This window comes from Talaromyces atroroseus (assembly GCF_001907595.1).
Source record: "Talaromyces atroroseus strain IBT 11181 chromosome Unknown scaffold_0, whole genome shotgun sequence".
Taxonomy (NCBI): Eukaryota; Fungi; Ascomycota; class Eurotiomycetes; order Eurotiales; family Trichocomaceae; genus Talaromyces; species Talaromyces atroroseus.
Genome location: NW_017971432.1, coordinates 1,532,417 through 1,553,059, shown reverse-complemented (window position 1 = coordinate 1,553,059; position 20,643 = coordinate 1,532,417). Strand labels below are relative to the sequence as shown.

Genomic DNA, 20,643 nt, shown 5'->3' with positions numbered 1-20,643 from the left:
AGTTTCAACTAATTAAATATGCTAAACAGAATGTATTCAAGCAAGCCGGATCTACCAAAAAAAGTGGCATTTGTTTAACCTGTCTATATTCCATATAACCTTTTCGCGTTTGTGTATATGCCAAATCAATCCACAGGCCGCTTATATGCTCAAGATCCTTGCAGCTGCGGCCTCGGCAACAATCATAATGGTGGCCTGGATGTTACCAGTGGGAAGATCGGGGTGGATACTACCGTCGACGACGAACTATTTGGTGGAGTTAGTCAACAATTGATTGTTTATAGAAGTAGCCTGTGTCCAGGGTAAGAGAGAGAAACGAACCAGGTTATCAGTTCCGTAAACCTTAGTATTGATGTCAACAACCGAAGTACCATCATCAGGACCCATCTTGGCGGTACCGACATAATGAATACCACTTGTAAGCGAGCCCAAAATAGCTGAGGTATTTGTATACGTGCTCAACGAAAAGCCAGAAGACGGGCTGGTAAAGTCAGCGACCAGACTGCTGATGAACTCGGTAGCAGCCTCGCGGTCACCGTCGGTCTGCATGTAAGGGGATTTCTCAACTACCGTACTACCGTTGACGTCCAGACCCAATACACCGCTCGAGGTGAGGCCATGGGTCATGTAGGTGGTGATGGTAATCTCTCCGGGGCCAGTGGGCGCACATGAGCCCTGGAAGTAACGTTTATGGCCGTCAGAGGCAACATTGGAACTAAAAAAGATCATGCGATGCTTGCCTTGGGTCAGTACACCGCTGTTTGTATCCTCGTATTGATCAATATCGTGCGTATCAGCACCATCATAGACGTTAGTGCCATTGAGTGGCGAGAAAGTACCGTTCGTCTCGACGATGATGGAAAAAATGTCGTGGTCCTTGAAGTTATAGCCGACCGGGAGATAAATCCATTCATTGGAGGGAGGAAGAGTGACACCGCTTTCCTGAGCAATCTCGATTTGCGACTTGGGCCCAATACCAGAGTTAAAGAGGATGCGAGGAGTGGACATAGTACCGGCAGCAAGCACTACACGACCGTTAGGGGCGACAGTTACGATTTCCGAGGTTCCGTTAACGTCAAGCTCGACGCCGGTGACGTTGCTGCCGCAGCGCACGAGGCGGTTGACTTTTGTGGACATGCTGAGGGTGAAATTAGGGCTCTCTTCTGCGAGCGGCAGGTATGTGCGCACTGGGCCAGCGCGTTTCTGGTCCTTGATATTCCAGGCTGGGTAGCTGTAGACCTGGTACTTCTCGTCGGGCTGGGTGATCATATCAACTGAGGTCCAGCCGAGCTTGGCAAAAAAGCTTGAGAAGACATTGTAGGCACCCTGGTCGTATCGCTTGCCGTCGGCAGAAGGCAAGATAGTACCGGGGTTGCGCGCGTACAGACGGTCTGCAGCAGAGGAGACGTCATGCCATTTCCATCCCAGAGGCCATTTATCATCAAAATCATGGGCAGGAGGATGGACGAAAACCATGTAGTTCACGGTGACACCACCACCGAGGACACAGGCTGCTGTTCCAGCGGTATCAGTGCAGAGATCCTGGCTGAAGACATCTGTTTCGCCTAGGCTGGCTGAGAGACCAGGGACGTCGACGGCAGTGAGTGTGTCGTTCCATGATAAGGTCTGCGTGTCACCTGTTGCAACAGTAGGACCAACACCACGCTCTAGAAGGAGGACCTTCTTGCCGGCTTCGATAAAGCGTTCAGCAGTAATGATACCGGCCGGACCACCGCCGACGACAATGTAGTCGTATGTGCCGTTTTGGATTGTGGATGCTGTTGCTGTGGCAATAAGGGCCCCGAGGACTCCTGCTCGGAAGCACTTCATGCTGTGACAGTGGGCACCTAGGCAAGTATCGAAAAAGAAGATGTGGATGCGAGGTTTGAAAACTATTGCTTGCTCAACGGGCTGTTTGAAAGTTAATATAGTTTATTGAACTGCTGAATTCGGCTTGACTAAGTGCTGTCTATTACTTCTAGAACAGATAATCAATGATCAGTCATAGATTCATAATCAAACTAATTAGGCACCGGTCATCAATAAGGCATGATCTGATGCCGAAAAACCTACATCAAATTCCAAAGCCGAAATTTTGGCACTAACTAGAGTTCTAAAACATAGACTAAGTAGACAAGAAAATCGTACTAATGCACAATAACGCCTGTGCAGAAGGATCGGATTATTTTGATAAAATATGTAGTACGTAATGGTGATCCCGAGCCGATCTTGCTAGGTAGACGCCGAAACAGCCTCGAAATAGGTTGGGCAATCATATCTAGAATGTTACTGTCACTCGTCTGGAAGTGGCTAGAGAACGATTAACTTTTTTCCTCGGAGCTAGACTCGATTTTGTGCATTCTTATAGCAGTCTGCAGATGTTGATGACGTCTTCTGAGGTTCTTGTGTGTACTTAAAGTACCTATGTAGGCCCATCTATCGTATGGTGACGATGAATGCAAAAAAAAGAGACACAAGGAGAGCAACTTTTACAGCTTAAAAGTAGGATTTGAGTTAATTCATCTACCCAGTCTAGATGAGTCCCTTAGTAGTAAAACAAATAGAACAATTCTAGCAACTCCATTGTGAATGAAAACTTTTACCAAAAACGTGGCTTATGACGCCAGATCCTGGATTTATAAGATATTATAAATATCCATAGTTACATGCTACTTCCGTTTTCACGTTCTAGGCAGGAATCTGCCTAACAGAGTATACGTTCGCCTGTGAGCTACGGAGCATGAAGGAATTTGAGTACGCGATGTAACCGGATAATCACACACCCGAATTGTGAAAATACATTGCAGCACTATTGGCCGCCATTCAAGATGGCGGGCATACTCTTAACCTACGTAGTCTGTGCCAAACTTCCATGTCATAGGAAGTTCTGTAAACGGTAGTAGTCAAGTACTTAGACAGAGCTAATCCTGATTACGAAGTAAGTTTTGTCGTACGAGTATAAGCACAGGCCAATCAGAAGAGACTGCACGATCTGATAATGATTCTTCTTTCTTTTCTCTTCTCTTTTCCTTTCTTTCTCCTTTCTTCCTCTATTCTTCTTCTTCTTCCTCTTTTTTTTTTCTTTTGTTATGCATAGTCTTCGTGCATCATACATACAAGAGTTGATGTTCCAAAATGGGGATTCCAACAAACAACGCCCTTAAAGTCTAGTCATTCACACCGACTGCGCCGGGCGGGTTTAGATGTAGAACAATAGAAACCCGTTTGATGAGCACTCTGTGATCGTTCATTGCACTGTTTACGAATTTGTATCAGCCATGAAGATGAAGAAAGAAAGATGGGATATGTCATAGCCCTGAAGGCGGTGGCAGATCGGGTAGTCTAACCCAACATAGTACACAACATACCCGAATGCGGTAGCCCCATCTCAGCAAATTCTACGGCTCCTCCCTCCAATCAGAATCCGTGTTGTAGCCAGGCGCCCCACCCGGCTGCAAACTGCCTTCCAAGGTTTCGACTTTCGAGGTCCGCCATGGCAAGCACGTTCAATTGCTCTCTCTCTCTCTCTCTCGCTTTCATTCTCGCGTCTCGATCACTCGATATCAATTGTGCTCTGCGATTTCAGCGCTTCAATATGATCAAGCGTACTTCTATATGTCCAGTCAATACCTGAAACAAACACTCGTTGATAGCAAGCAATCTTGAATCTGAATTCCGATATCTCGCGCAGTACGTAGTCACAATCGCCCACTGTTCATGGCTACTTTCTATGCGCCATCCGATTCTCTCGCCCCTAGTGCGGCCAGAGGAGTGAATATGTCTCAGTCTTCCTCGGTTTCCGAATTGCCACAGTCCCAAATAGACGCCATCATTCGGACGAAACGCAAGGCGCGAGAACCAAAGGCTTGTTATCCGTGCCATACCAGGAAGGTGAAATGCGATCGTAACCTGCCTTGCGACGGCTGTGTTAAGCGTGATCATGCAGATCTTTGCTCTTATGAGCGCCCGTCCAAAAAACGACAAGCAGCTACATCTTATTTGGGGCACCTGATGAACGATGAACCATCGGATAGTAATATTCCCACGACAATCGAAACCATAGGCGTGCCCATCAGACCAGAGCCTTCAGAAACAGTTCCCGCAGAACGTGATTTGGGTGGACGCATTTCGGTACCTCGAGAGCACTGGGACAACGTTTGCAACAAGTTGAAGGAAATGGAACAAGCAATAACCAGCTTGAGAAGCGGGCTGGAACAAATTGATGGACGCCCCTCGACTAGCACAGCCTCAACCAGTAATCGAAACGCTGATGCGGAGCCTACGTCTCCTGAGGCCGAGGGTATCCATACCACGCATACGTACGGCGAAGGCACTGTGCATCTTGGATCGCGATCGGTATTAGCATACATTCTCAATAAATCCGGTTCCCTTCAAGCGCAGGCACTTCTTGAAGGTGGCATCCTCCCAAAATTAGGCCTCGATAACGAAACCGCTACATACCCCTTCGTGGATCTGTGGTCCTCGGATACATCATCGTTCGATGTGAATGCAGTTTGCAGTGCCCTGCCAAACGATGATCAAATCAAAGAGTTAGTCCTGAAATTCGCTCTTATGGTATAATATGAATCACAAGCTAACAGTCTTCCTAGATTTTTTTACTATTATAGAGATATCGCTGGTACTCTTTATCCAGTATTAGTCGACGTGCCTGGGTTCGAAAAGAATTTGCAGACATTTTTACAGAATAGAGCTGCAGCTGGAAGCGTTTTAAAGACAGGTGACGATCGGGGGCTTTCCGAGCCCCCCTTTGGCATGAATTTGGCATTCATAGGGCTACTCTTTGCCGTTCTAGCATCTGGCTGTCAATCTTCGGATCTTCCTGGAAAAGAGCGAGAACTTACATCTCAGGTTTATGGTAAGCTATCTCGCGACAGATATTATATTGTTCTTATCGTACTAATTGCATGCAGTCTGCTGCTCCTACCAGTGTCTTCGCATGTGCAATTTCGTCTCGCAACCTACTATCGAAGCAATGAAAACGCTTTTGATAATTGGAAACGTTCTTTCATATAACATGAACCCCGGCGTCTCTTATGTGCTGCTAGGTACGATATATCCATCTGTAATATTTTAAATATGCTTAGCACTTACTCTCTATAAGGGATGACGCTCCGTATGGGGCTAGCTTTGGGACTTCATGTCGATTCCAATCGGTTTGAGCCATTCGAGCAGTACACGCGACAACATATTTGGTGTGTTTTATCAATCTTCAGTTAACGATCAACAGTACTAATGTTTTCCTATTTTCAAGGTGGTCCATGGCATGGCAGGATAGCCATTTCTCACTCTCCTATGACCGACCATCTACTGTCGCGGTTAGCCAACCTGAAATATCTGACAGGCCCGAATCCAAACCTGGAGATCGTGACTACTTTGAAACGATGTGCAGGATCATATCATTGACTCTAGAGGTTGTACGCGGGCGTATGCTGACGCCTCATTTTCACATGAGTTTCAAGACAATACAGATATACAAACAACGGATTCAGAAGATGCTCGCAGATGCCTCTCCCCACTTGCGAGACCGTAAACACTGCCTGACGTCGATGGATCACCTACAAAGACTCGCACTAAAGGTACACTCATCTTATATTACCTCAGAACTTTGCAGGCCAGCACTCAAAGCCGAAGCGGACAAAAACGATCCCCTTTTACCTATAGTGCGTCGCGACTGTGTGGAAAGCCTCATCGGTACAGTGGAGTCTTATATCGAGCTTCACTCGTTTAGCACTCATGGCTCGCGAGCCTGGATCACCTTGCAACGCGCAATCAGTTGTGCATTTCTTCTTGCAGTGATTGATGAGGGAAAGACTGAGCCGAAAGTCAGAGACCTCTTGCACGAACTTGAAATCATAATATCTGAACGTGCCAGTGCCGAAGGAGAGTTTCAGACGACTGAAACCACTGTCGCTGCTGCAGCCCCAGGAGTTGAAAGTATGACGTCCCCAGAAAATGCGAACTATAGAATGGCCGCAGGCTATCCGCAAATTGACATTATTCATGGGATTACCAAAGCTCACTTGTCATTATCAGACTCATATCAAGGGCCGCAAATGGCATCAATACCCGCGAATATTGTGATGGACACGCAAGCGCAATGGGCAAAGCCACTCATACGATCTCTTCGCGCTTTGCAGAAAATGAACCTAGCTTTCAGCACATACGGCGCTCAACCTGGCAGTAGCACGGGCACCTACGGACAACCAGACTCGCAGACGGCCCCGCCACAATCGGCATATACACGTAATTTGTCAGTGACTGCTTCTGCATATACGCCGAATATGGGATCACTACCTCCCCCGACTCCTGAAAGCTCCAGTAGCGGGGATTGGACTTATCCCAACCTTCTAGATCGGGCTGCAGAATATATTCATCCTCCGCTATGGGGCTAAGCATGCTATACGCCTCTAATATTTCTTTTTCCTGCCTTTGATACACGACTATTGGCATATTTTGGTTTTCGGAGTTGGACTTTACAGTATACTTCTCGAATATATTATGGACCAGATTTGTGCATAGACCCAATGGAGTCACACGGCGTTATTGATCTGTTTTTCATGACTCTTTTTTCTCCTAGCTTTATTGCTATGGGCATTCTCTCAGTGGATTTATCATGAAAATATTTGCAGAATTATCTGTTCAAGCTCGGATGGTTTAGTCAATACACAGCGTCATGCGTATCTTTCTCATTATTTGGGTGCCTAAGTACTAAGTATCACAAATGCCCAATCACCCCTCAATACCTGAATGCACTAGTACTAGGATTATTTTGTGCACCAGGCCTATTCGTGGGCTTATGAATATGCAACTGCCTGTATCACATTCCGCCGCCCAAAAGAACAGACAAGAATTTCGTAGTAAATCCAATGCGCCACCGCTTCTCGCTCCCAATGCAAATATAAAAGAGAACGAAATGCAAGAGAAAAACAAATAAGTATATGCAATAGGAAAACCGTAACAATCAAACATCGTCAGCACGCCTAGGCTGTACTCGACGTGTTGGACTGCGCCGACTAGGGGGCAATTGCGAATTCCCTCGTCTACTTCGCTCAGCAGGTTCTTCAAGTTCCATCTCTTGTGGGTGCTCAACTTGTGGTCTCTGAGGCCTTTTGCCGGCGCGTTGAGGTCGTACTCTAGTCAAGGCAATGCCTAGAAGACCTTTCGCATGCTCATCTAGCTCCATCTCAACATTTTCCTCAGAAGTGCCACCGGCATGAACAACGTTATCTGTCCAGCTGTCTTCGAAAGGTTCTTCCCTCGTCCGTGCCAATGCCTCCCTCTTTTGGCGTCCACTGTTCCCGGCTCGAACATCTTTGCCTCGGCCTTCAAGAGACCATAGTTCCAACGCACGAGACAAAATAGTGCCTGCGATACCGGCACCACCCGCTGCATCGCCACCGCTTACTCCGAGAACCCGCACAGCTTCATGTAACACGGTAACAGCTTCTAGTGTTCGTCCTTGCTGTAGATAGATAAGCCCACGCGAAGTGTGAAGCGAACCAATCAATCCGCGATCTTCGTATCCTGCCACACCCGCCGACGTAGCAGCAACGCCCCCTATTGCAGCACCGTAGCCTGTGGTACCACCTCCTGCACCGACTCTCACGCACTCATCGAATTCGGCAAGAGCTTCGTTGAGGTTACCCATGCGCCGCAGAGCATGCCCTAAATTAGCCCGCGTGGCCACCCATGCCCCCGGATCACATTGTAGTGAATTTGCCAGTGCCAGTGCCTGACGAAACAAATCTGCTGCCGATTCGAGATGGGATTGGTGATAGAGGACAACGCCCAATTCATTGAGAACCAAGGGATCGCCACCGAGTGACGGCAGTCCGCTGGAGGGCATGTTTGGAATGGTTGTCAGGGAGCCTGATGGTGACCCTGAGGACATGGAATATGCAGCGCATAGGTACTCGTGCGCAAGTGACATGTTATTCAAGGCTAAATGTTGCATTCCCAAAAACAACTGTGGCAGATGACTGCCCTGAAATAACCGTGCTGCGGTGCTGTAAGCAGCGATTGCTTGGTCATGCTCGCCCTCAGCAGCGAAAGTGTGAGCAAATCCAATCCAAGCTGGTGCTGAATGAGGATCTAGGAGGGAAGCTTTGGAGAAGAAACGTCGCGCCTCCGCGATTTTGGCCACCGAAAGATAATACACCCCAATGGCTAGGTATGTATACGATTCTTCCGGCGCATTATCGGCTAACGTATGCGCGAGCAAGAATAAAGCATTGACAGCACCGGTCTCGTAAAGACATGCAAGATGCAAAGGGTAAACAGCGGGTGAATGGCCGAGGTTCTGCCCAGGGACAACCGAGACGTCGGTCGTCACAGCCCCCGTCTCCGGAGTCGTAAGAATAGAAGATGTAAGCTCCAAAGCTTCGACAAAACGGCATTGTGTATATAGTGCCTCGGCACGTGAAAGGAGGATATCGGGGTTGTTGGAAAGATTGTAGTGTGTAGAAAGCGTCTCGGTAGCATTGGAAAGCGTCGAAGGCGAGGTATATTTCGAGAGCCTTGTAGTATACAGCATTTTCACAAAATGCGCGGCTTCTTGTGACCTTGATGGATCGGACGGCACCGAAATAGTGTCAAAGTCTAAAGACTCCAAAAATTCAAGCTCTTCCGCCGGAGACATAAGCGAATTCTTCATGAGCTGATCAAAGGCCTCGAAGCATTGAATATCTATCCTCACTGCGTCCTTATAGCAGTCGCGGGCGCGATCAAATGCATTCTGTTTTGCGTAGCAAAGTCCGCGTAAATAGCACATGGCCGCCTCAAAACGCAAGTTATTCGCATCTTCTCGGTCTCGTTCCTCACTCCTATCCGCGCGGTCCAATCTGGACGAAGTTGTTTTCCCGTTCCTAAGAGTGACGTGGCTATGTCCGTTCAGGTGCTGTATTTTACGTCGGCTATGGTTTGCAGAGCTAATGAGGTGGGTCGGATTCTGTTCTCCGAGAATATTGAGGGCAGCTTCGAATTTGTTTTGTTTGATGTAACAATGAGCGGCCAGGTATTTGCATGATGTGCTTCGCGATACAAGATCTTTTCGAGAAAGCAGAGCCAATGCTCGGGTATAATTGTTGTTGTTGAAATGCACCTGTGCAAGCCAGAAGGCGTCGGCATCGCTGTCTGTCGTAATCCGCAACATTAGTGGATTGTGGAACAAAGAGGCCAGGAAGAAATAATACTTGTCAAGGCCAAAACCTTGTCTCCAATATATATGGCAGAGTCATGTTGTCCCCGATTCAAAGCATCCTGGCGCCAGCTACGCAGGAACTTCTCCATGTCTGTCGGGTTGCGCTTGAACGTGAGAGCAGGCGGGGAGGGAAAATAGCATAGACTCTGAGCGCGCTTGCAAAGGCATTCACAGTGTTGACTTGCAATGCGAGAATGAAGAAATGCCTTCAGAACGTCAGTGACGACGTCGAGCGAGGTCAAGAGTAATATTTCTTATTCCAAGCGCGACGCGGGACGTTCTTTTGATAAACAATTCGATTGGCCCGCGCGGCTGTTTTAGGTTGTTAGCCTCAGGCGGCAGTCTGCTTATCGCCGGGCAGCCTATCGATCAATCAATCAACTTCCCAGATTCCGCCACCAAAACTTCACCTCGTCCACTCTCGCGACATCTTGCCTGAAATCTCCCAACCACGTTAGCTCTACGACATTGCTGCGGTTCTACATTAATTCTACATAATCTAGCGACTTTAAGACTCCACACAATGTCTGAGCGTAAAGTGTATGCCGTCTCTTCAATCCATTCATTCCGCCCTGATCATCTCAGAAAGAAAAAATGGCTAACATGTTTCCAGGTTAACGAAGTACTACCCACCGGATTTCGATCCATCGGCCATCAGTCGGGTGAAAAAGGTTCCTGGTGCGAAACAAAAGCTGCTCACTGTCCGCTTGATGGCACCCTTCTCGATGCGTTGCACCAGTTGTGGTATGATTTGACCTATTGATCTACTGTTGCCGCGTTATATGCTAACCATATCCTCTAGGTGAATACATCTACAAAGGTCGAAAGTTCAATGCCCGGAAAGAGACAACGGAAGAAAAATATCTATCTATCACAATATACCGCTTTTATATACGCTGCACGGTAGGCCTGCTTTTTCTCCCTTATAACGTGCTACGTGGTATCTAACTGAGAATCCAGAGATGTTCCGGCGAAATTACATTCAAAACCGACCCCAAGAACATGGACTACGTTTGTGAACGCGGGGCCAAGCGCAATTTCGAGCCCTGGAGAGATAATAATGCCGACAATCAAAATGAAACCGAACAAGAAACCTTAGATCGCTTGGAGCGCGAGGAAAACGAAGAGCGCGAACAACTTGAACGTGATAAGATGGCGGAACTTGAAGAGAAGATGCTAGACTCGAAACGCGAGATGGCTGTTGCCGATGCCCTTGATGAAATTCGAACGAGGAACGCACGTATTGAAAGAGGCGAGGCTCTCGGAGAGGAAATTGCGTTGTCACATGTGCAAGATGATGCCGAGGAAGCTCGCTTGCAGGCTGAAAGGGAGGATGAAGAGGCTGCCCGCCGAGCGTTCATGACTTCAACGGGCGAGAAGGTCAAACGGTTGGTTGAAGACGAGGAGTCGAATAGCACGACTGGGAAGGCAGATGAAGCCCCAGCTCCAGCAGTATCCTTTGCGAAAGTGAAGAAACCGAAAAAGCCCTTTTCTGCGGGGCTGGGCATCAAGAGGAAACCGGCGCTGATTTGAGAGTGATTATATATATAATTAATAATTAGTTTTATGGCCCGCCTTGGGTTTGCCATCTATGTTTTCTTAGCGACCCATTTTAAAATAGGCACCAGGAATACCTACTGAGGTAGGCACTTGGAGACTACTTCCCTGACAAGCGACATAGAAAAAAGATATATGCTCTAGGGTTATACTTCGAAGTCGATAGACATTCTTCAGGTAGTTGACTTAATGATCAAGGCAAAATCCACGGGAAACGCGTAAATAGGAATTGGATTGGACTCTGATTCAACTAGACATACACATTGAAGAAAAAAGCGTACAAAATAACACAAAAATCTGCAGACAAGAGAAAAAAATTCACAAGCAAAACCCGCCATTATGACAATTTCCCCTAGCGCCGTTGCTGAATGAGGAAGACTTCGAAAAAGAAAATAGACAGCCCAACTCTGAGAAACATTAAGCTCTCCACATGATTTTAAGCGTGATGGTAAAATGAAACCGCACCCCCCTAAAGCCCCAAAACCTTGTATGGAAAAGATTGAATCGTTGACAGAAACGCCATTGCCTTTTCATCGAGAAACAAATGACACAATTACAAATACGGCATCCAAAGGGCATCGGCAGAAGCCAAAGATTGGGGATTGACAGCCTTCGAGATAAGGTCGATCGTAGTCTGGTTGGCGGGAAGATTGCCCTCCGGGGGACTAGCCAGACTGACAGCACGGTTGACAATAATGCCACTGTTGCTCTGAACCAGCTCACGCAGCTGGTTCTCAGTAACATTGCCACGATGATGAGCTGTGGCCCAAAAGATCATCTCCTCGCGCACGAAGAGACTGAGCTGTTGCTCCAATTCATGGCGCGGCTCTGTGAGACAGCGAGCAATAGCCATTAGAGCACAGGCGAAAACACCCTCAGTAGCGATAGGTCCCATCAAGGTTTGGATATTCGGAGTTAGACGGAAAGGAACCTGCTCTGGGTTGAAGAAGAATGCCTTGTTTGGATTGATGCTAGGGATCAATTCAGAACCCCAGATATCACCCGTAGCCCGAGAGATAGAGATCTTATTTGGATACCGATTGCCAATGTGCATGACATAGGTCATGAAACAAATTGCAGCATACTGATATGAGAATTGGCGACGGAAGAGCCAGAAGTCGGCATAATTAGGGTACGTCTGCTGGAAGTAGTCAAGCATGATCGTACTAGGCGCCCATTTCTCTTGAATGGCAGTAAGAATCTCTGTTCTTAGAACTTGTTGCTGCTCGAGAGAACGCTGCAATACATTAGTAGTTGTATTGCCGAGAGGGGGGTTAGAGGAGCTTACACTCTGTTTCATCTCGGCAAGTCCACGCATCTTCTCCATTGTAAAGAGCACAGGTTCGTCTTTATTGATGCCCTCCCGTCTGCAATAATCTTCATAGATACCTTGCATGGAAATGTAGGAAGGATCGTCACGGACCAGACGAATGTGAGGAGCAATAGGGACCATGAGCGGCAAATGGAAATAAAGATTGCGGCGCCTACTTTCCTTGCGCTTAGAAAGAATACCGTTGAAGATGCGGAAAAGTTGCAGAATGCGCTCTTCGCGACGACAGTGACGAGCTGCAGGATGTTGCACAGCGAAAGGATGAATGCTACCATCGTGGCCACGAATTTTGAGACGACGATGACAGACACCAATACCACGAACCAAGTCAACGTCTGGTAGGAAGCGATCAATATGGACAAAGTCTTGATTCTTGTCTTTGTGTAGAAGATATTGTCCAGGGACCTCCACCTCTTCGAACTTCAAAAACCTGAATTCGCTGAGATGTGGTGAGTATGCTTCAAGGAACTGGGACTGAGGACGGCGATCAAGTTTTTCCTCAAATTTGTCGCGCCACCGTCGCAGCTTCTGCACATACTCGAACATTGTGATTTTCTTAACCACAAAGTCGGCTTCGAATGATTTACGAATATGCGCTGGTAATATGGTCTCTGCGAATCGAGTGATGTTAGCTTCCGTGGCAGGCGGTAGCTTGAAATCTTGAGCGTATGCCGCAGGTGTGCGGCCTACATATGCAAGACCGTCATTCAACAACGCCACAATTAGACGATGAGCGTCTTCATCAGGGGGACATTTGAAGTTCTTCTGGATTTGATCGACCATAGTCTCCATCGACAGTGCCAAGAGCGGAAAGGCCGTCTTCAAGCCTGCCATTATCTCTTCAGAGTATTCCCATGGCTTCTTGAGGGGTTCCTTTTCTGGTTCTCCGGTATTTAAGGGTTGATTTGAATTCTGGACCGGTGCTTGTGCCTGGATTTGAGGCTGCTGTTGGCCTTGTGGTTGTCCCTGAGTCTGTGGCTGAGTCTGTGGCTGGGATTGTGCTTGACCTTGTCCTTGTGCGGGACTCTGAGCCTGGCCAGCAGACTGCGTTTGACTCTGGTTCTGAGCTTGTGCTGGAGGTTGTGCATTGGCCTGGCCATTTTGCTGTGCATTCGCATTCTGCGGAGTAGCACTGTTAGGTACAGCAGGCGAAGCCTGTGAATTCTCTTCACCAGGAGCGGTTCCAGGTCTGGCAACATTGGAAGGTTCCACTTTGACATTGGGTGAAGCTTGCTGCTTAGCTCGGTTAAGCTTTTCTTGCTTTGCATCTTGCGTTTTCTTGATGCTCATCATATCTTCCCTATTCGTACGAAGCAAGAAGAACAAGGCCTGTGGATAAAGCTTGGCAATCTTAACCAATACTGCCTTGCATAAGCGAGCTTCTCGACGGCTAAGGCTGGTGAGAAGTTGTGGAATAAACGTGATCCAATACCACACTGGAGTATCACCCTTGAAATTTTCAAAGGCATTGGAGACACGGCCTTCTTCGTTGTCAAGACTCAGCAACCAAAGAATACGGCTGAGCAGCTTCCTGGATTTAGCGTTCTTGTATAGTCCAGCAGCTTCGAGGTAACAGCTGACAGCGTTACCAGCTAGCTCGTAGTCAGTTGGGTCCGCTTTAAAGCGTTGATCATTGTATTGGCCCCATTCTGCCCACGCTTTTGCGAGCTTCAAATCATAATACAAAGCAACCCCAAACGAGTCATTGGCTTCATCCACGTGGTTCAGTTTCGCCAAGAACATTCCCTTGAGGCTGTAAAATTCGGCTTTCTGCTGCGCACCGAAATAATTCAGATTGGTGTTGTTGATGACATCGAGACCACTGGTGAGCTCCTTCGGATTCTGATAATGACACTTAGCTTGCTCCCGCAGCTTCAAGAAGGCTTCCTGGATTTCAATATTTGGCAAAGTATAGATCCGGCTGAGCTGGTTGATGCAAACCTCTGGCATCTGGTGTTTACGGGCCACATGAGCAAATCGATTAATGATCCAAGCAGTTTCGTGATAACCCCGGTAGGCGTAAGAATTGCTTGCAACATTGTTCGTTTGGGGCGGCAGAAGTCCAAGGTAAGTGGCGTTTATCAATTGGAAGATATGTTGGCGCCATGTTACCAAATCCTGCCAAGCGTTGATATCATCCCAAACATTTGGAAGCCGGTCACGCCAAGTACCCAACAGAAGCTTCAATTCAGCTGATTTAGTGTCCAAATTCCGTTCATTTGTCTGAGACAGACTATTGCAAATGACACTGGCATCATGAAGTTCGACAAGCTGTTGGAAATGCTGCATAATTGGAATATGAGCATTGGTTATCCTCTTCGGTAGCTGATGCCATTTTCGAATCGACAATTGAATAGATTCGTCGCAGATATTGTTGAATTCTTGAATGCCATCTTTCTTGAGGTGAAAGTTGAGCAAGGACATAAAAGCTTGGAAGAATGTGCGACGTGGAGTAGGAGCGTCAGATACAGATTTGATAAGAGAGTCCAATTGCTCGCGATTGGTTTCACTCTGCCAGTTCTCGATGTTTCTCCATGCAGCCTCAAGCAGAAGATCATTCAGGTTCTCGTGCTTGGCAAAATCACTCAGGATTTCCCATTGTTGAAGTTTTTGGGCACAGATGAGCCAATGGTCTTCCCAAAGGTAATATTCTCCCTGTGAGAACGGCATGGCACCCGAGCGGGCCTTGATCTGGGCATTCTCGTATAATTGCTGAGCTTTGTCCCACATGCCGTGCTGCTCGTAAGACAAAGCAGCATTAGTTTCCACGAATTTGCATCGCCGTCGCCAAGTACCATAAAAAAAATCGTCCTCCTGAAGCCCGGCAAAAATTTCAACAAGCGCGTCTAGATTGCTTTCTCGCACTACCGGAGTATCAATGGTTGGTTGGTTCGCAGATTCCTCTAGATAAACGGCGGATGTATACCACGCATCGTACGTCCGACTCAGGAACTTCATAACGTGTGGCGGAACCTTGAATCGAGGTTTAGCTCGTACAGCTCCCTCCAGAAGGGCCTGAACAACGTTTGGTCGCTTGTCTATTTGTCTCTGGTGATACTCGCGAGTGATGAGGGTGACCATCCCCTTTTCTAAATCGATGCGTTCATCTTTAGAAAGTGTTGACCAAACAGTGGAGAACAAGGTAGTCCATAATTTGTATGACGTCTTGGGATCGGTATGTTGAAGCTGACAAAGAGGCTCAAGTAAATCTCTGGTTCTCACATCTCCCAGTTCAGCCGTGAAGCGCTTGCACTCAGCAACAAGATTCTCCAATTGGCCATCAACCATTACATCTGCTTTTCGGCTGTCTTGTTCCACAGCACTGAAGAGGAACGATATGGGGTAGACCGTTAAATCATCGGGAAGCAGCCGAGCAGGCGTATTCATGTCCACAGAACCCATAACAAGATGTGAAGCTTGTGCTAGCCAAAATGAATCGGCAAGTGTATCCCAATTTTGTGATGTCAGAACATAGCTAAGCCGAGAACTTGCTGTGCGAGTTAAGCTCTTATCAAAAATGGTGATAAAACGACTCCTCATCTCCACATCTTGTGCCCGGGTGCCAATTAAAAAGGCATGTTCCAATCTAACCGTGAGTTCGGTTCGTGTTATTTTGGAATCCTCGTAGATGCGAATGACCAGATTGAGGAATTTCTTGAGCATCGTTTGATCCGGACGGGTTTCGAAGAGCAACATCTTGTGCAGAACAGCAGTTTTCTCCTTGAGGGTTGGCCATGACTCTGTGGAGTGGAAAATCCAGGATTCGACCATTCCAAGAACCTTAGTACAGAGTTTAATGTTCTGTGACCGCTCTACGAGTTGAGCAAGAACACTGAGGAATGGCCGGCGTTGGTCACCAAGGTTAGACATCCGTATGGAAATCACATCAATTGTCTTGAGTATAAGATCGACACCTAGCTCGAATTCCTGTTGATCCGGGGCGCCATTCTCACCCTGTTTATTTCCGGTATGCTGCCCAGGGGCTTGATTGGTAGCATAAGCGGCAACATGTTCTTTAGCCAACTTTTGAGAGAATGCCTTCATCACTTGAGGAATATGAGTATCCATCTCTGCAGGCCTGCTAGAAGATAAAGTCCACAAAATGTTCAAGCTAGAGACGTAGTTGTTACCCGAAAGTCCCTCGGTAGCAATTCCAGACAGGTAGGTCACAAATTCTGAAGGAGGGCTATCCACATCCATGGCATCTTCCTCTTCTGGCTGATCTTCAGGAAGGGCATCCAAGATACGCTTGATCGGAGATGGAAGTTTTGAAGAAGATTCAGTGTCCTCTTCAGTGCTATGCAAGCAGTCTTGGATTTCCGGATTGTCTGAACGCAATGGCTTATCGAAGAGCCTCTGTAACAATGGAACCTTGTTGAGAATCCATTCATCTGATTTGTACGCAATGAGGACACGGAGCACTTGCAATGTATTGATCATGCTTGTGATGTGCTTTTCGTCGGGTTTATCAGCTTTCTCACCAGCAAGTATTGGCTCAGTAATTTTGGTGTACAAGTCAATATCCAAATCACCCCAAAACTCAGGCTGAAGGAAATTTGTCAACAGCTGCATCGATCTCTTAATCATGTCTCCCGTAGTAACGGGAGCCTGGGGTTTCGATGAAGACAACTCTCGAAGTCGGAAAGCTGGAACAGGGAACCGCTCGGGGAGTGTTGTGATAAATGTGATAAGGTACTTGATGAGACCAGCTCGCAACTCTGGTGAGACACTGTATTCTGTTCTGGTTGCTAGCGAAGGCGAATCGGCTTGTATTTCATCGAGTTTGCGCTTTTTGGAGTTTGGCGAGTCTGACGCAACACTTCCAGAGCTACCTCCACGAACCCTTTTCTCCTCCCAGTGCCAAATGAGTCCAATAAGATTAAGTGCTAGCTTCTTGCTCTCACTTGGAGGATTTGGCGGGGCAGCGATTTTACTCAACGACGGCACAATAAGGGGCACGAAGTGCTCTCGAGATTCATAAAAGAGATCGGGCTGCCGCACTAAAAACTGAAAGATACTCATGACTTGCTGTAAATTTGCTGTCTCTTCCGCCAGGATACGGCGAGGCCACTTAGCCCAGAGCGGGTATCTAGGATCAGTGACCTGTTGGGTATTCTGATTAACTGCTGAGATTCTCGTGGGTAAAATGGGCGCGAGGACATCAAGGGCCTGGGTCACGAGTGCTTTTCCTTCGTTCTGATGGGCTCTCAGTAAAGCCACATAGATCTGGGTGACGATCTTAAAAGGAGTTTCGTAATGGGCGATGAAGTAGCTTATTAGCACGTATGCACCGTATTTGTTGATGATGTCTTCAAGACGAATGTAATTCCAGGCAAATTTGATAATGTCTTTGCGAGACTCCTGGACCGTTTGATGGTGATATTTGATCAACAAAGCGGATAGCTGCAGAAGCTCCATGCGTGAATGATCCACGCCAGGCTGGTTTGATTCTTCCGCGATATCCCCAACCTGTGGTCGCCACAAACGGTTCTGGATTGATTCTGTCATACTTTTATCCATCAGCTTGGGGATGTTTTGCGGGCTGTTCCATGTTGTCTTGACATCCATTGCAAATATGGGATTAACAAGATTATGGAATGCATATGTCTTTATCCTTTGTGAGGATGTCCGCTGCCCGTAAAGGTCTAGACACCTCATGATGACAGATCGCCTGTAATCGATGGACTCATTGGTAATGATGTGCTTGTATATGAACTTGGGGAATGCAAGAGTCCGCTTCAACTCGTCAGCGGAGAGGCCGTTAATGACCTCAAACAAGAAATCAAGGTCTTGAAGTGAATTAGCGAGATAAATAGTGAAAACTTCCATCAACTGGTCCTCAGCCTGTTCGACTCTCAATCGCTCACTTGCTGGGAGCTTATCATTCCTCAATTTAGTCTCAAGATCTCGCCCAGTACTAAGTAACTTTGGGCGCAGGCTACTCTGGGTCACAAGCCATTTCTTCGTTGTTTCATGTATACTGATCGAATGAACGATATGGATTGCATTGATAGCTGCTGTGTTTTTTCCATCAGTCGTTTCACTGCCAAAGGTAGCATTGATAAAGCCTTCAGTATCTGCAACCACGGCGGATCGAAGCACTGCGCTATCAGGATCGGCTAAGACCTGACCGAAGAATCGCCCATAGCGCTCATCACCAAAACGCTGTTGAAAGAATGCCCAGCTTTCCTTGGGATAACGATTGAGGTACTTCACGAGGGGCTTTCGGAAAGGACTATTCGATGTTCGTCGCAATTTATCCTCCAGATCGAGAACTCTGTTAACCAGGTTTTCCATAAACGTGGTGGCTGCGGGAGGGAGAAGATGAAAGATGTTGAAAATTGAAGCCACAATCTTCATCGCCGGATTCTGCTCAACGAGGTTGAAAGAAACCTTTTGCAATGTAGCATCATCTGCAATAACCTTCATATGTTCCAGAAGACGCTGACCAATCTCAACTTTGAAATAATTGGTCAGGAGTGTTAAAAGTCTAGCCAGGCCATCGAGTCCAGCCACAGTCAAACGCTTTGGGTCCTGGAGGTTCATGAGAATTGGACGAAGACCATTTTGAAGAAGATCTTTGGGCAGCTTATTCGTCTGTGTGAGCACATCACGTAACCCAGCATTTGCAGCTTCAATAATCTCTGGAGATTTCGAATACAGAGATTTGAAGAAGACAGAAATGACACGACTGCGACTACTAGCATTTGCCCCAGCGCCAAATTCAGGGAAACTCATAGCCATTGAAAGCAGGCGAAGGCATGCTACCCGTAGATTGACAATCATTTCTGCATTTTTAAATTCATTCGGCTTTGGAGCTAGGGACTCGTCCTCGGCGTCAGCAAGGGCTAGTGATTCCAACATCAAGCGATTGAGGGCGTCGTTAAAAACAACAATGTTCTTATGGAGGCTTAAGCAGAAGGTAATAGCGTCAATGAAACCAATCTGCACAGGAAATGGTAGGGCCCGAAGAGGTTTGTTGAAAATGGACTGAAGCAGACGATCCCTAACAGGATACATAAGCTCATGCATCTCGCAGCCAAGAACTTCTGCGAGAGTGGAGAATGATTTCTGTGAGGTTTCCCGAACGTGTTTATTCATATGCGACAGCTCATAAATGAAAAAACCACACAGCGTGTAGAGACGGGCTTTCTCGTTCTTCACATCATCTACTGATATTCCCTTATTGCAGCGCCTGAGGATGAGTTCCAGGGTCCCCTGTGCTCTGATGCGAGTGCTTGCAGGAAGGTCGGGCGGCGTGTCTTTGATGACATACATTAAAGCACGAACGAACTCAGTTTGTCGCTCAAAGAGCCAGCTATCGCCCAGACCTAACTCGGTAGCTAAAAGATGGATTCCCAGACTACCTCCAGACTTGGTAAACCATTCCTCGCTGTGACAGCTATGACAGAATACACGGCCAAGATGTTGCCAAAATGGTAACTTGGATGCTTTATCTGAACCGCCAAAAATAATGGCAGCAGTCTCTTTGATAACTTCCATTGCCTTTTTGGAAGAGTCTCGCATCTGGGGGTTATCAGAAGATAGACAATCAACAATAACATTAGCCAGCAAACGGGAATCCAGATAAACAGGGCCTTCGCCACTATTCACATCAAAAGGTCGCCGGGCATGTCTAGCCTGTGCAAATGCTCGACCGACTTCGACAACAACGATATGACGACAGATGTCTGCAACAAAAGCACTTGCGGTCTGCTGGAGATCGGGAATGGTAGTAGCAAAAAAGCACGCCTTCATAAGCTTCTTCAAACTCTCCTCTTGCGCCAGTTTCTTGGGAATGGAACTGGATCTCTCTGACTTGTCTAGTATGTCGATGGGTCCTGATATTTTATTCTCCAGGAGATCATCGGCCTGAAGCCGAATGAGAGATGCCAAATCGTCAGGCAAATTGTCATAACCAATGTAGAGTTTCAGTTGCGAGCTAAGCATACGGAAGGCTTGCTGTTTGTAATATGCGTCCGAAGCCTTGGCTGCGGGTGTCTTTGGATTCTCCAAAAGTTTCGCATAGGCTACATCAACCCCGATTTCGATTGGGAAAGGACGTTTCTCGTTTGGTCCAATTAACCTGACATCAAAGCTTGGAACTTCATCTGCGAATTGCTTAAAGGAGAGCTCTGGCGGGTGGTTCAGAAATTTACGGTTGCGACCACCTAGTTTACCAAGTATGCGCATCGTTGTATGAGAATGGAAATGGCTGTAAGGATGTGGCCGTAGATGATCCCACAGGGCCGTCATCAGCTCGTCCATTATTGGCGCCATTATGGGATCCAAGTAATCGGCTGTCAGATTATCCACGCACAATTCGAGTGTTCGTAGACCCTGGCCTACCAAATCCGAGTCTGCTCGCAGAGCAACCACGATTGGGCGCATCAGATGACTGAGATGGGGAAGAAGATGACTTAGACGTGCCGGCACAGTCAAAGTTAACTCAACATAGAGATCTCGTTCTTGAGGTTTCCGAGCGCCGAGAAGAAGATTGTTAAAGGTTTCCAAAAGCATTTCTAGTAGCGGAAGG

At 47.2% G+C, this 20,643-nt stretch overlaps 5 protein-coding genes across 5 annotated transcripts; 2 read left to right on the top strand and 3 right to left on the bottom strand.

Moving 5' to 3' along the window:
• Positions 1–141: 141 nt before the first annotated feature.
• Positions 142–1,830, bottom strand: UA08_00552 (hypothetical protein; the record flags this gene model as incomplete). The annotated part of the gene is made up of 2 exons (XM_020260371.1): positions 142–246; positions 322–1,830. The coding sequence occupies 2 exons, from the start codon at positions 1,828–1,830 to the stop codon at positions 142–144; spliced, it is 1,614 nt and encodes a 537-aa protein (XP_020124258.1).
• A 1,947-nt stretch (positions 1,831–3,777) lies between these two features.
• UA08_00551 (hypothetical protein) lies at positions 3,778–6,413 on the top strand (the record flags this gene model as incomplete). The annotated part of the gene is made up of 5 exons (XM_020260370.1): positions 3,778–4,550; positions 4,611–4,876; positions 4,932–5,066; positions 5,123–5,213; positions 5,273–6,413. 5 exons carry the CDS (start codon positions 3,778–3,780, stop codon positions 6,411–6,413), a joined length of 2,406 nt encoding a protein of 801 aa, XP_020124259.1.
• A 569-nt stretch (positions 6,414–6,982) lies between these two features.
• Positions 6,983–9,172, bottom strand: UA08_00550 (hypothetical protein; the record flags this gene model as incomplete). The annotated part of the gene is made up of 1 exon (XM_020260369.1): positions 6,983–9,172. The coding sequence occupies one exon, from the start codon at positions 9,170–9,172 to the stop codon at positions 6,983–6,985; it is 2,190 nt and encodes a 729-aa protein (XP_020124260.1).
• Positions 9,173–9,743: 571 nt separating this feature from the next.
• On the top strand, positions 9,744–10,753 carry UA08_00549 (hypothetical protein; the record flags this gene model as incomplete). Its single annotated transcript, XM_020260367.1, has 4 exons — positions 9,744–9,760; positions 9,834–9,964; positions 10,023–10,123; positions 10,181–10,753. 4 exons carry the CDS (start codon positions 9,744–9,746, stop codon positions 10,751–10,753), a joined length of 822 nt encoding a protein of 273 aa, XP_020124784.1.
• A 577-nt stretch (positions 10,754–11,330) lies between these two features.
• Positions 11,331–12,014, bottom strand: UA08_00548 (hypothetical protein; the record flags this gene model as incomplete). Its single annotated transcript, XM_020260366.1, has 1 exon — positions 11,331–12,014. A coding segment is annotated over one exon (684 nt), but the record flags the coding sequence as incomplete, so codon positions are not given.
• Between the last annotated feature and the right edge of the window lie 8,629 nt (positions 12,015–20,643).